This window comes from Magnolia sinica, chromosome 6, assembly GCF_029962835.1.
Source record: "Magnolia sinica isolate HGM2019 chromosome 6, MsV1, whole genome shotgun sequence".
In the NCBI taxonomy this organism is placed as follows: domain Eukaryota; kingdom Viridiplantae; phylum Streptophyta; class Magnoliopsida; order Magnoliales; family Magnoliaceae; genus Magnolia; species Magnolia sinica.
The window spans coordinates 65,508,613-65,522,075 of NC_080578.1; the positions used below are offsets into that span (position 1 = coordinate 65,508,613).

Consider the following 13,463-nt stretch of genomic DNA (forward strand, 5'->3'; position numbering starts at 1 on the left):
GTCTTATCAGAATTGCTATCATCGCCAAACTGATACGATATTTTAAATAAAACATGGACATTTTCAAAACTACTTCATCAGCGGTGGTGATATATCAATAATTGGTTCATTATTCATGATAGTGGAATAAACCTATATGGTCAACCACATATAAAATTCACGACAGCGATGGTGGTTTATTATATAAGGCAGCCTAGCCAAGTCTACACAACCAACTACGCATAAGACCCACCATTATCGGCAATATACATATATTATTCGGGTAGCAGTGAGAAGCCAGTGGCCTTAAAAAGCCCATATAGGCCATCACATACATACTCATGCAGGCAGCGGATGAAGCCAATGACTAAAAGACCTACAATGGTCAAAAATCCCACAGTGGCTAGTCACGCGTGAGACCAATGCTATATAGCTTCCAACAGCGTCATGGGGAAAGGAAGAAAGTGCCCTCCTATGAATGGGTCCGACCTTGCAAATGAAGAAAAAGTGAGCAGCACTATGCGCTCTTTGGCCATTGTCCATAGATAGGCCAACCATGCATAAGACCCCCCAGATTCCTGGTTTGATTTCAGTAGTTAACGAATGAGGAAGGTTTTTTACGCTACTCATTGATGGACTGACGACCTTAGATTTGGTACCCTAAGGTAGCCTTGTGTGCCACGTGAACTCTAGAGAGTTACTGCGGCCAACCCTGTGGGTAAATCCAACTGAGTTCACGGCCTCAGTAGCTTCACTGGGCCCCTCTGATGGATCACAGTTTGTGAACTCTCTGGTTGTGATAAGTCCAGTGAACTCATGAAAGTTATAGAGACCATTCACGTAAGACCTGACTCCAACTACTTATGAGTCTAAAAAACTATGTTGCCCCACTACTCAAGAGCTCAAACTGTGTGGCTATCTAATTAAACTAAAATCTAGTTCTGCTTATTAAAGCAAGTCATATAGGAAATCCCATATTAACAAGCATGATTAAAAAAAAAGAGAAAACTCTCAGAAGAAATTAGTATCCCAAAACATTGAGATGCATTTATATGTCTTGTAGTTCAAAAGAAAATTACATCTGATCATAAAAGAAAATAGAACAAAGTCTTTATAACTCTTCTGCCATGCCTAGTGCTGCCAAATATTTTTTTAAATCTTCTGTGAGTTGATCCTAAGCTACAACGTGTTTTTATTTAGCCTCAAAGATAATTTTTGCATGATCAGGAACACCGACTAGTTTCCTCTTCAAAGAGGCAATCAGTTCTTCATTTTTAATCAGCTCAGATCGTTCGACATCTGCAGAATGAATATTCGCCTACATCTTCTCCTGGATATTCTTTATATTCAACTCCTCCTGCTGAATTTCCTTATTCATAAGTGTAATCTGATTCTGAATTTTGTTATATTATCGATAGAGGCTTTTGGTTAATCTTGGAGGGATAACTGTTCTTGATCATATCTGGAAATGACATAAGCAATTTGGGAAGCTTTCTCCTTGGAAGATGCCAGCTGTCTTCCATATTCCAGAATCTTCAGAGCAACAACTATGCTTTTTGCTAATTTTAACGCGATAACCGAATCATGAAATTAAGAAAGAATCGCATAAAGGAGAAACATTAAGTTTGGCCATCTTTGCGGCACTATTCAAAACCTCTATAGCAATGTTTAGATCCGACCATTGATCGGGATCTTTAAACATATGGACATCTATCAACATGGAATTCTTCATTAACATTAACTTATATGGTGGGATTTTCTCAAAAGACAATAGATTGTAAACTGTGGCTACAGAATCAGAGCTAGTTGTGCCACTCCGAGGAGGGTTTCCTACAAAATAGTAAAGGGGAGAAGTTATAATAAAGCTGTGAAAGTAAATGATAAAGAATCACAAAATGAAGAAGGAAATAAATTATACCTTCCGCAAGAACTTAAGCAGTGAGATATTGTGTCTCTTTGACAGAAGAAGGACCGAGTTCCCTCATATCTGTAAAAGAAGGGGCTCTAGCTTTGGTGCTAGAATCAATAGTTGCTGGAGTCGGTAAGTCAATGGGTTCCACTGGAAAAATGATCTCACAGGCTACCACCTTCGGTGCTACAAGGGGAACCAAGGAAAATCTCATCAGAGCCGATTGTGCTTCAGGAGGAGTATCGCCTGTTCTGCCATCAGTAGCATAATTACCTAAAAAAATAAAGAAAATAACAATAATGATAAAGTAGTCATAACGAGCGGAAGATTAAATGATAAAATTGCAGGAAAATTTTACCTGGTGAATATCCATATTCACCATAACCCAAAGGTTCCTCATCTTCCTCTTCTATTGTTGGAATTTTTGCAGGAACATCAGCAGTAGAAGGACCTTCAGTTTCGACATTTTGAGGAATCGATGAGGGATGTCCTTCATTAGCAGGAACACCTTTCATAACAACATCAGCATCATCCTCATCATTGATATTAACTTCTCCTTCTTTAAAATCATCATCATCATTATCATCAGCTTCTTCGTCATCTTCTTCAGTGTCATATTCAACAGAAGTAGTATCTTCAGCTGACGAGGATGAGCTTTCTTCCTCTAGTTCTTCTTCCTCTATTTCTTCAATTACAACTTATTTCCCTTTAGAAAGAGAAATTTTGCTGCTGCTTAGATGAAGATCTTCATTAGCTGGGACCAGAGAAGTTGAAGCAGTAATTCCTTCTTAGGGAGGAGGAGCTGGGGAACGCGACTGAGATCTTGTCATTGGAGAAGTTAAAGCAATAATTCCTTCTTAGGGAGAAGAGGATTGGGAACGCGACCGAGATCTTCTCATTAGAGAAGGCGGAGTAGTGCGAGCAGGTTGAGGAGCAGAGGAAGGAGCCAAATCATCTTGACTTGCAATAACATTCTCTTAAGCAGGAGAGGGAACTTCGGTCACATCTTCAACTGCTATATTGACGCGATCTCGGGGAATCTTTTCGAACTTCATGACAACCCCATGGGCTATCCATCCCTTAAGAGTATTGAGTGGTTTTCTCTTGCAAATTGGCTCTTCTAGGGATATCTTTCTACAAATATGACCATGAAAGGGGGCATGACTCTTCTCCGGAATAAAGCCAATTCCTTCTTTAAATTTTCAAGTGAAACCCAAATTGGTTCATCTACATGTCAGAAGTTATTAACCAAGTATGATTGATGAACCCACTATCTCATATAGCCATAAGACGCCCGGGTTACTCAATTACTACCTAGGATCACGAAAGTAGATCTGACAGGACCGCCCAACAACTGCTTCCATATCATCACCCAATTATATGGGTCGGTTCCATAGCTGCGCATTCTCCTTGTCACCAATCCACAGTCTTCAGGAATGCCTTGATCGAAGCCTAATTAATTGGTGAATCAGTTTGGATAGTAAGTTTCTCTTTAGAACTCTACTCTTTCTCTTAGTGGGGGGCTGCAAGATCGAATGGTCAGGTAAAATGCGCTTTCACCGGAGAGAGTGATGCAATATCTACCATGTTTGTATCCTCTGTATATCGATATAGGTAGAATTGGAAATAATCGATAGTATCAGTATCCATGATCTTGTTGATAACCCAGTCGTACGATCTATTGGCCATAACCCTTTTCTAGAAGAACCATAGAGGGATGTGAGAAGGGTGGACATATGCCTTTTCCGGAGCTTCAAAGGTCCATGGAAAATAAATACCCAGCCAACTGATGATGTAATGCCATGGAGTGTATGTTGAAGAAGCATCGATGGCAGGACTCTTTACGTGAGTTGCCACTTCCCCAAGGGCTTTATAGATGGAACACAGGACTGGAGGAGTAAGGGAATGCTTGTGGCCTTCTGCCATTGCGATGGCAACAACAAATACTGTTGGATGAATGGCGTCTACCCATTTGGAGCTAGGAAGAATGACTACACTCAACCAGTATATGATAAATGCTGTCAATTCTCCATAGAGGTTATACTACGCATGCTCTCTTATATTTTCACGGAGGTTCGTTAGTTCCTATGAATGGCAACTGCTGAACCTAAAGAAAGGAAGGAAAAAAAAGGATAAGTGTCGAGAAGTATAAAAAATCAAATGTAATAAGAGATAATTAGTTTGCGAAGGGGGGAATTACTGAAAATCTCTAGTAAAGTGCGCGAGCCATTGTAGGGAGAAATCTGTGAATATTTGGAAATTTGGCCATCTCTTTGAAAAGTTCTGTCGTGGTTTCTGAAATTGAGGTCACCCAGCCTAGTGAAGAGATGAACGCCAATTCTTCGTTGGTAGGCATGAATTCATCATAAAAATTTTCGGTCAGGGGAAGACCAGCGATCCGATGAAGGTCCCAAAGAGTAATACTCATTTTGCTGACAGGAAAATGGAAGGAGTTGGTCGTGGACGACTAGTAATTGAGAAATCCTTTTAATATGGAGGGCTTCTCATAGAAATGTTGTAAGGTAACTTCTATCACATTATATAGATCAATTTTAATCAGGGTCTTCGAATGCTTTGCCAGAATTGCCACTGCCCAGTCGGAATAGTAAGCACGAGAAGTAGGGAGGCCCCTTGTGCTGAATTCTTCTTGGGACCGGAGTGGTTCCCAACCCCTGAAACGTTGCTGGATCGTTTCATAAAAATAAGTAGGAAATAAGGCATGGGGGTTACAGGAGGGATTAAGAAAAATCATCGAGTGGACTTCACCAATTTGTTGCCTTGGTTTCCTTGCTAATAGGATTCCTTCTAGAATTTAAGGTTCTTTTGACACTTAGGATTCTGTATACTCCAGCTTCTCTCAGTCTATATGGTCTGAAGGCTCACAATTGAGTATAGATTGGTGGCGATGGAGACTTAGTGGGATTACAATCATGCCATCTCTGTGAGGGTTATTGAATTTCATGATACCCTCAATTACTCAAATTAACTCCCAAGAGTTTTGCAACATTTTCTTATTGTGTTCCTTAATCTTCTCCTTGAATTACTCAGCTTTATTATGGTGATACTTCTTTGATCTGGAGGGGGGAGGAGTTCTTTCTATGGTTGGTGGTTTCTGGCTCATGGTCGGTAAATGGGTTGTACTCTTCGACCAGTCTTCCCAGTCAAATTCGTGACCATGTTTTGGAGGCTACTCAATATTACCCATTGTTATGGCTCTGTGAATTGGGGAAGGTAGTGTCGCGATGCGGTCAGAAAAGTTGAAGGTCAGAAGAACAGGCTTCTTTATGTAAGAATGGCATTTACTAGTTGTTTTAAAATGTTTCTTCTGTGGTTGTTTGGAAGATGGTGGCAGAGATGGTTCAGCAGCAGGAGAAGACGAAGGGTTTGATAGATCTTGATGAGAAGGCTGTGATGTGGATGGTTTGATGAGGTGTAAGGTTCTCTAGCCATGGTGAACTGAAGAAGGTGAAAGATTAGGACTGTCTTAGGAGGAAATGTTTTAGAAGACAAGCACTAAGGAAAATTTTACTAAGTAGAGGATAGTTGCATGACTCCACTCAAATGAATGCGGTTGCATGGTACAGTGCAGAGTATAAAGGCCTTGCGCAAACGAAAAGTCCATTGCGTGGGTCCGCGCAAAGCAGTGTTGTTGCGAGGGGAATCGTTGAACTAGCAAAGCTTCTATGCAGAAAATGAAAGAGTAAAGAGTAAAGAGTGGGCTCAGTATTTGTAGGCCATGGGACCTGATAACCATACCCGATAACCCCTTTGTGTGGTTGTGCACAAGCGATGTTGGGAGCAATTGGATGATTGATCCTTCTTTATTTTTTAGGAAAAACAAAGAAAGGATCAAGAGGGCATCTATTGAGGCATAAAAAATGATGAAGAATTATGAAGGAGGAAGAAAGAATTGGAGGAAGAATGAAGAGAAAAAGATAAAGAAATGCAACTTTCATAGCATTTGCATGAACCCGTGCAAACCCTATTGGTTGTGCGGGGCCGGGCAAACCCTTGAGCTAGTTGCGCGCACCAGTGTAATGGTTGATTCAAACTAATTGAGATGGATGGTTGGATCTGTTGGAAGGTGGGCCCCATAGCACAAAGATCGAGGGTTTGCACGTGTGGAGGCCTATAAATATCCCACTTCCCCTCTCATTTGCATCGTCAAGAACTCTGAGGAAGATCTGACCTCCGAAGAAGAAGATATTTTGAAGGTATTCAAGGGAAGAAAGAAGGGAAGTCAGTTGCGCTAGTCCATGCAAACCATATCGGTTGCGCGGTCATAGGCAAACCATATTGGTTGCGTGGGTATCATTAAAGGACCTAAATGCTGTCAAAATTATTCTCTCTCCTCAATTCCAGGATTTTCTCCAGAAGAAAGATATGAGACGATTATGTTCCTCTTGATGAGATGATATAATCGCAAGCCGAAACACTGTCGAATTTAATATCTAGATCGAGATTCAATACTCAAACTCTTATAACTTTACATTCTAAGTATTCTTACTTAGAATCAATGGATCAGAGGATGTAAACGAACTTAATATATATAAATAAATGATGATTGTCTCTTCACACTCTCTTACCGTTATGATTGAATAAGATAAATGTCCCAAATCGAATGCATTTGTTTCTTGTCGAAACAAAATGGTGACTCTACTGGGGAGTTTATCTTATTAATATTAACATTGAGAGAGTAATAGAAACTTTTGTCATAGTTTGGGGCTAGGGAATTGTTCTTTAATGCTTCTCCTACTGCAACAATCTCTTCGATTGTCTCCCTTATTCATAGTCTACATAATCCAAAATTTCGAATGGTAATCTTTCCTGCCAAATTTACCAGAAATAGTATCTCAAGATATCATAACTTTCCAATTTGGTTTCATGGAGTATTGATAATTTTGGAATATACTGAAAGCTTTTAGAATAATTGTAAGATTTGTAATATGATAATGATTTAGTCATTTCATCTTTGTGCTTGTCAGCATGATTTGCATTGCATATGTTGCGTTCGTTGCTCATTATATCATGCTCCCAAAGACATTGTCTCAGGTTCTAAGGATCCTTCTTCTGAATCTTTTCTTGTTTGTGTCCCAGGACACTTCTTCATAAGCTGGTGAGAGTATGCTTCCCTTTGGACATTTACTGACTGTGGTAGAGCGTATTCGAACCCTAATCACCCTGATCACCTTCCTCTGCAACATTATCAATTGAGAAAGATGATTTAGAAGTCGAATGGAATGGTTACTAGAAAAACATAAAGCAATGATCTTATCAACTTTTATCAATTCCCTTTCTCTAGTTATCCTGACAACATAGCAGTCGTTGATGATGATTCCATTTCATTTGGTGAACATTCCAATTCGAATTTAATCAGACCGTTTTGAAGACTTGCGATATTGCTACCAGAGCAATGAGAAATTACAACATTGGGCCATATAATTAGGCTCTGACATTGAAGCAGCTCTTGAACGTTCATACCGACTTGCATTTCATAATTTCTGGATATAATTACCCTTTTAGCGTTTCTTATTCTTGGATGCAGTGATGGGTTCATTAGTATTTTAGTGGAATATTGCTATCCAGTAGATCATGCCATCTGGATTCTTCCTCCTTGCTTAAGAGATTCCAGAAAGACCAAGACATTGGCTATTTCGAAGAAGAAAATCATGCCCCCTCTCCAAGCCAACTCTGCATAAAAATTTCTTCTGTGGATAATATTTCTAAAAGAAAACCTGCTGATACTCTCGAGGGATAAATAGCCTTTGGTACGCCTTTGAAGACCACTCGTGAATCTTCAGATTTTTCGGAAGAGAATGATAATTATTTGTAATTTTATTCTCCCCCTCCTTTGCAGATTTTAAGAAATAATATTACTTCGACATCAGAAAGGTAGGGAACAAGAAGGCATTGTTGTCCCCTTCAGAAAGAGAAACATATTATCATTGAAGACTCATCTTCTTCAGATGAATAAATGTATTTTAAAATACTTGGCTTTAGAATAGAGATATCGAATATCTTGATCAATCTCAATGTAACCATAATATGTACCTATTTCAAAAGAAACACATTTTGTATATCGTATATCCATTTATGCTAAATATGAAAACTTCATGATTTTTGTTATCATATCAAGCAGTATCTTTGAGCGCATTTCTAACAGATAGATGATCACGTATTCTTGCAGCATTTTGAATGCAACACATGCTACACATAGTTTAAACTCTTGCATAATAGAGCTAGTGCATTTTGACCGACTTTGACAGACCATACCTAGAATGGACCGGACTAAACTTGACTGGACAAGACATAACTGGACAAGACTTGACTAGACACAACTTTTCACCAGTTTAAGCTCTTAAGTAGTGGAGCAAGTAGTTTCTTAGACTCATGCAAGAGTCGGGTCTTACACGAATGGTCGCTGTAACTCTCTAGAGTTCGGCGGACTTATCGCGGCCGGGGAGTTCACAAATCGCGATCTATCAAAGGGGCCTAATAAAGCTACCAGGGCCGTGAACTCGATGGGATTTATGCACAGGGTTTGCCATAGTAACTCTTTAGAGTTCACGGGGTGCACAAGGCTACCTTAAGGTACCAAATCCAAGGCTGTCAGTCCATCAATGAGGGGTCATCTTGCTTCAGAGACCTGTCCTCATGCGTTACTACTGAAATCAAGCTAGGGATCTGGGGAGTCATCTTGCTTCAGAGAGTCACTTTTTCTTCGCATGCAAGGTCGGATCCATTCACGGGAGGGTATTTTCATCCTTCCCCGTGATGCTGTCGGAAGCTACACAAACGGCATGGATCTTTTGTGACTGCTTCATCAATTGCCTGCATGGGTGCACATGAAGCTCTCTACGAGCTTTTTAGGGCCACAGACTTCACTGCTGCCTAAATAATATATATGTTGCCGATGATGGTAAGTCTTATGCTTAGTTGGCCATATAGGGCTTGGCTAGGTTGCCTTAAATGATAAGTTTCCATCCCTGGCGTCAACTTTATATGTGGTTGGCCATATAGTTTTATTCCACTGCCAAAAATAATGAATCAATAATTGATATTTCGCCATTACTGATAATGTTCTGTCAATATTCTTGTTATATTTAAAATAGTTTATCATCTTGGCGATAATAGAAATTTTGATAAGATAAGCTTGTATGAGCGATTGATGATGACAACAATAGTTGTTAATTTTGGTGATAATCATCAATGCTTAGCGATAGCAATGGCGATGGCGATGGATAATTGTTGGTGCTTGACGATAATATGGTAATAATCATTGACACTTGACGATTTTGGCGATATCATCGACGCTTTACAACAATCATCTTACAACAATCATCAATGCTTAGCAGCATTCATCAATGTGTAGCAGCACTCATCAATGTGTAGCAACAATCATCAATGCTTAGCAACAATCATCAATGCGCAGTAACAATCATCACTGCATAATCTTGATATGTCCGATATGCTTGAGAAGCTTTGCTTGGAAATTTACTTTGCTCGAAAATTTGTGCCTCTTTTTATTCATTCACATGAAGAGGAATACATGAATTTATCTTTTGCAGCCCTTTCATCCTTTCATCTTTCTACTCGTCATGCCTCATTTTGATTAGGAAGTATTGTTCTGATAATCTTCGTAATCAAAATCATGATATTACGATTCTTAACAAATATCCAAGATTAGTATAGCCCTCAGTCTTGAACTAATCAAGCCTGTGTACTCTTATTTCTTCTTTTATTTCATATACTTTCCTTATAGCGATTTCACCTTTATCAATCATCTTCTGTAACTTGTTCTTCAAGCTAAAATAGTTCTTCGTTCGATGTCCGAGGAAACGATGGTAGTAACAATAATCACCTTCACTCATTTTCTTCTTCTCCTTTGGACGTTTTGGCCATGGCAATTTGATCTTTTTGGCTACCAATAATTTGTTCAACATAGGGAGTATATCATCTTCATCAAATGAATACCTCCTACAACCCTTAGGCTGTGCAAATTATTTCTTCATTTTCTTGGTTGTATGTTCATTCATATTTCTTGTATCTGAACTTCCTTGTTCATTCTGTCGATTCTTCGTTTTTCTTTCTTCCTTAGTCATATCAGTTGAATTTCTTCTGAGGTTTGGAACCAACTGGCTTATATAAAAGTCAGACACTTTTGCAATAATCCTTTCTAAACTACAAGCCTCTTCAATCAGATCTTGAAATGTCTATATATTCGAATCCATGAGACTTAACGCAATACTTGGCCTTATGCATTCCAAGCATAACTCAACTTATTATTTTCTTCTTTCACCAATCGCAAGTGTGATGCCCCCAAGATTCTCCATCGATTAATGAATTCTCCGACTGGTTCATCATTTCTTTTGCGAATAGAAGCTAATCCATGACTGACTTCTTTTAAGGATAATTCAACAAATTGTGAATTATAACAAGAATTTCTGAGTGAATCCATTACTGCCGGCCATTCCCTTATCACAACAGCCTTCTCTTTATCTTTCCAGTTCTTTGTCGGATCTCTTGCAAATGACATGTTCACAGTGACTTTCTTATCCTGCCCTTCATTCCTGTTTGTCACTATCTCACCTTGTTTTATCATCCTCTTCAGTATATTTTTTTGTGTAAAACAATCTTCTGTATGATGTCTTAAACAATGATGGTAATGACAATATTTTTCCTCTTTAGTCATTTCGACTTCTTCTGGATATCTCGTTGAAGGTAAGCTGATAGTTTCAGCGGCAAGTAATTGTTCTATCATTGGCAACATATCTTCTTTATCAAATGCGTATTCCCTATAAGAGTCGTATGGTCGTTTATCATTTACTCGATCCTTATATCGATCTAAATCTTCTCTCTTCCTTGTTTCTTGCTTATTGTAAAAATATTCTTTTTCTTTTCTTAATTAATGGTATTTACCATTAATCTATTCGGTTCTCTTCTTTTTGTCTTAATCTGAAAGGCTAGCATTTTCCTGGCCATCAATTCCAATGCGTGCGCTTTTGTTGCAAGATCTTAGAAAGTCTTTATTATATCAGCACTCATGAGTCTGAAAGCAATTCTTGGTTCCATAAAATTCAAACACATGTTCACTTGCTCTTTCTCTTCTGGTAACTGTCCACATGAAGCCCCCAAGGTCTTCCCCCTGTCAATGAATTTCTCCCTGGGCTCATTTTCGCTTTGTCTGATAGAGACCAATTTTGCAATACTAACGTCGCGTTCTAATGAGAAGAAATTGGATATAAATACATCTTGCATCTATTCTCAAGTTCTTATTGACTCGGGCGCCAAACTAGAATACCATCGAAATACTTTGCCTGTTAAAGAAGATCCGAACAACCACAGACAATATTGAGGAATAGTGGAGAAATTCCCCATAGTGGTGATGAAGTGTACGAGATGTTCCTCTGGAGACCCATCTCCTTTAAAATTTTGAAAATCTGGCTGCTTGAAGTTAGCTTGAAATGGAACATCTTCTACCTCTCTTGGATATGGTGTTCTGTATCAGAACCTCCCAGTATGTTCACGCTCTCTGACAATGTCTGCAACCATCTGTTGCATCTCCTCTTGCGTTATTGTCCTAGCAACTGCAGACCCGTGCGATCCTACTCTTTGCAGCAATGAAGCTTCAAGTTGTCGCTCTTGCTCGTTCATAGTGGCCATTACTGGCGGGATTGTTGCTTGAACCACGTTGTGAGCGAGAGTGGTCAAAGCCTCTCGGAGGCTTCAACATTTCACCATCAAGATTCTTTGAGCTTCGGCCATCTCAACCATACATTCATCAACATTTGATGGGGGATCTTGACTAATTCCTGTCATGTTTACAGTGGCCTCTGCTTTGTGATGACACCGTCGTTGGAGTAGAATAGGAATATAGCGATATAACGGGACTGATCGAAAGAAGAGTTTCGTTTGATTTACCTGTGCTTTTGCGAAATTCAGCTGACCGTGAAATTTCTTGTTGAGGCATATCTTGAGGTGAAACAGAAACTGTATTATTCACCAGTGCTTTACCTTTCTCTTTTCTTGTCCATCGAGTCTTCATAACAGGTAGTGCCGGGAAATCTTATGATGTCAAAGAAGGAAGAGATCTCCCTGGATACAAGGCCGAAGGAGTGAGTTCAGGATTATTTTTAGCTATTTTCTGTGTTACTGGTCCCCTGATCTTATGTAGAGATGAGTTTATCTTGGTAGTTACTGTATTTCGGGCCCTTGTTCTTCGAGATGCTATGACAATCCAATTATCATCATTCTCTTGTGCCAATGGCGAAGCAGATATAACTTTGACCATAGCTTCGGGGCTTGTCATTCTTGTTTGTAGTAAGCTGGGCTTTGTGATTTATAGGCTGGTTCGTTGCATATCCTACTACAAACCCTTTCGCTGTGAAGTAGAAGTTCGTCTTCTTCATTATGCTTGCCATTGATTGTAATTTGAAATTTTGTTTTCTTCTGATTCCTTCAAATAAGAATATAAAATCAAAATTAGTATTTAGATAATGAAATATTCTATCTTAGAGTTAAAGGGGAAGATGTTCTCGTTGAGAGTCACCATTTTGGCGTCGAAAAGACACCAAACTACAACAAAAGTTCCCATAACCTTCTCAATGTTATTCTTAAATAAGATAAAGTCCCCAGCAGAGTGGCCATTTTATTTCGACAAGAAACAAATGCATTCAATTTGGGAAGATTATCTTATTCAATCATAACAGAGAGAAAGTAGAAAGAGAACAATCAACATATTTATTCATACTTAGTTCATTTACATCCTTTGATTTCCCTTGATTCTAAGATATAATATTTAGAAGAATTGAAAGAGTTTGAATATCCAATCCGACAGCATTTCGGCTTGTGACATCCTTTGATTTCCCTTGATTCTAAGATAGAATATTCAGAAGAATTGAAAGATTTTGAATATCAAATTTGAATATCCAATCCGGTAGCATTTCAGCTTATGATTTGGTCATCTCATTGGGAGGAAGACAATGATCTCATGTCTTCCCTCCGGAGAAACCCTAGAACTGCAGAAAAGATTACATTTCGGCAGCATTTCTGTCCATTTATTGATGCTCATGCAACCAACAATGTTTGCACGAGTCCATGCAACTGCACTACTGGTTGCGTAGGTCCACACAACTGCGCTGTTGGTTATGCGGGCCAGCACAACTTGCTTCTCTTCCTTCTTCTCCTGAATACCTTCAAGCTCCTCTTCTTTTCCAAAGACCTGATCTTCCTCGGAATCTTCAACCTCTCAAATGAGAGGGGGAATGGGGGTATTTATAGGCCTCCACACGTGCGAACCCTCCACTCTGTGCCATGGGGCCCACTTTCCATTAAATCCAAACCGTCCAAGCCATATTCCTCATGCTCCCTTTGAGCAGGTGCACACAACCCATAAGGTGTTTGTGCGATCCCGCGCAAACACTACCCTTTGCATGGGTCTATGCAAAAAGGTCATGAATCCTCCCTTTTCCTCGTGTTTCCTTCATACCTCTTCTTCTCGTGGTTTCCTTTCTCTTATGTCTTTCTTTCTTTATCTCTGATATCTTCTCATCTCTCAAAATCCCCTTCTTTATTG

General features: G+C 39.3%; 1 protein-coding gene across 1 annotated transcript; it reads right to left on the reverse strand.

Moving 5' to 3' along the window:
• Positions 1 to 1,910: 1,910 nt before the first annotated feature.
• LOC131249638 (nonsense-mediated mRNA decay protein 2-like) lies at positions 1,911 to 3,814 on the reverse strand. The gene is made up of 3 exons (XM_058250426.1): positions 3,667 to 3,814; positions 2,247 to 2,573; positions 1,911 to 2,161 (listed from the first exon to the last, which is right to left on the reverse strand). The coding sequence occupies exons 1-3, from the start codon at positions 3,812 to 3,814 to the stop codon at positions 1,911 to 1,913; spliced, it is 726 nt and encodes a 241-aa protein (XP_058106409.1).
• Positions 3,815 to 13,463: the final 9,649 nt, after the last annotated feature.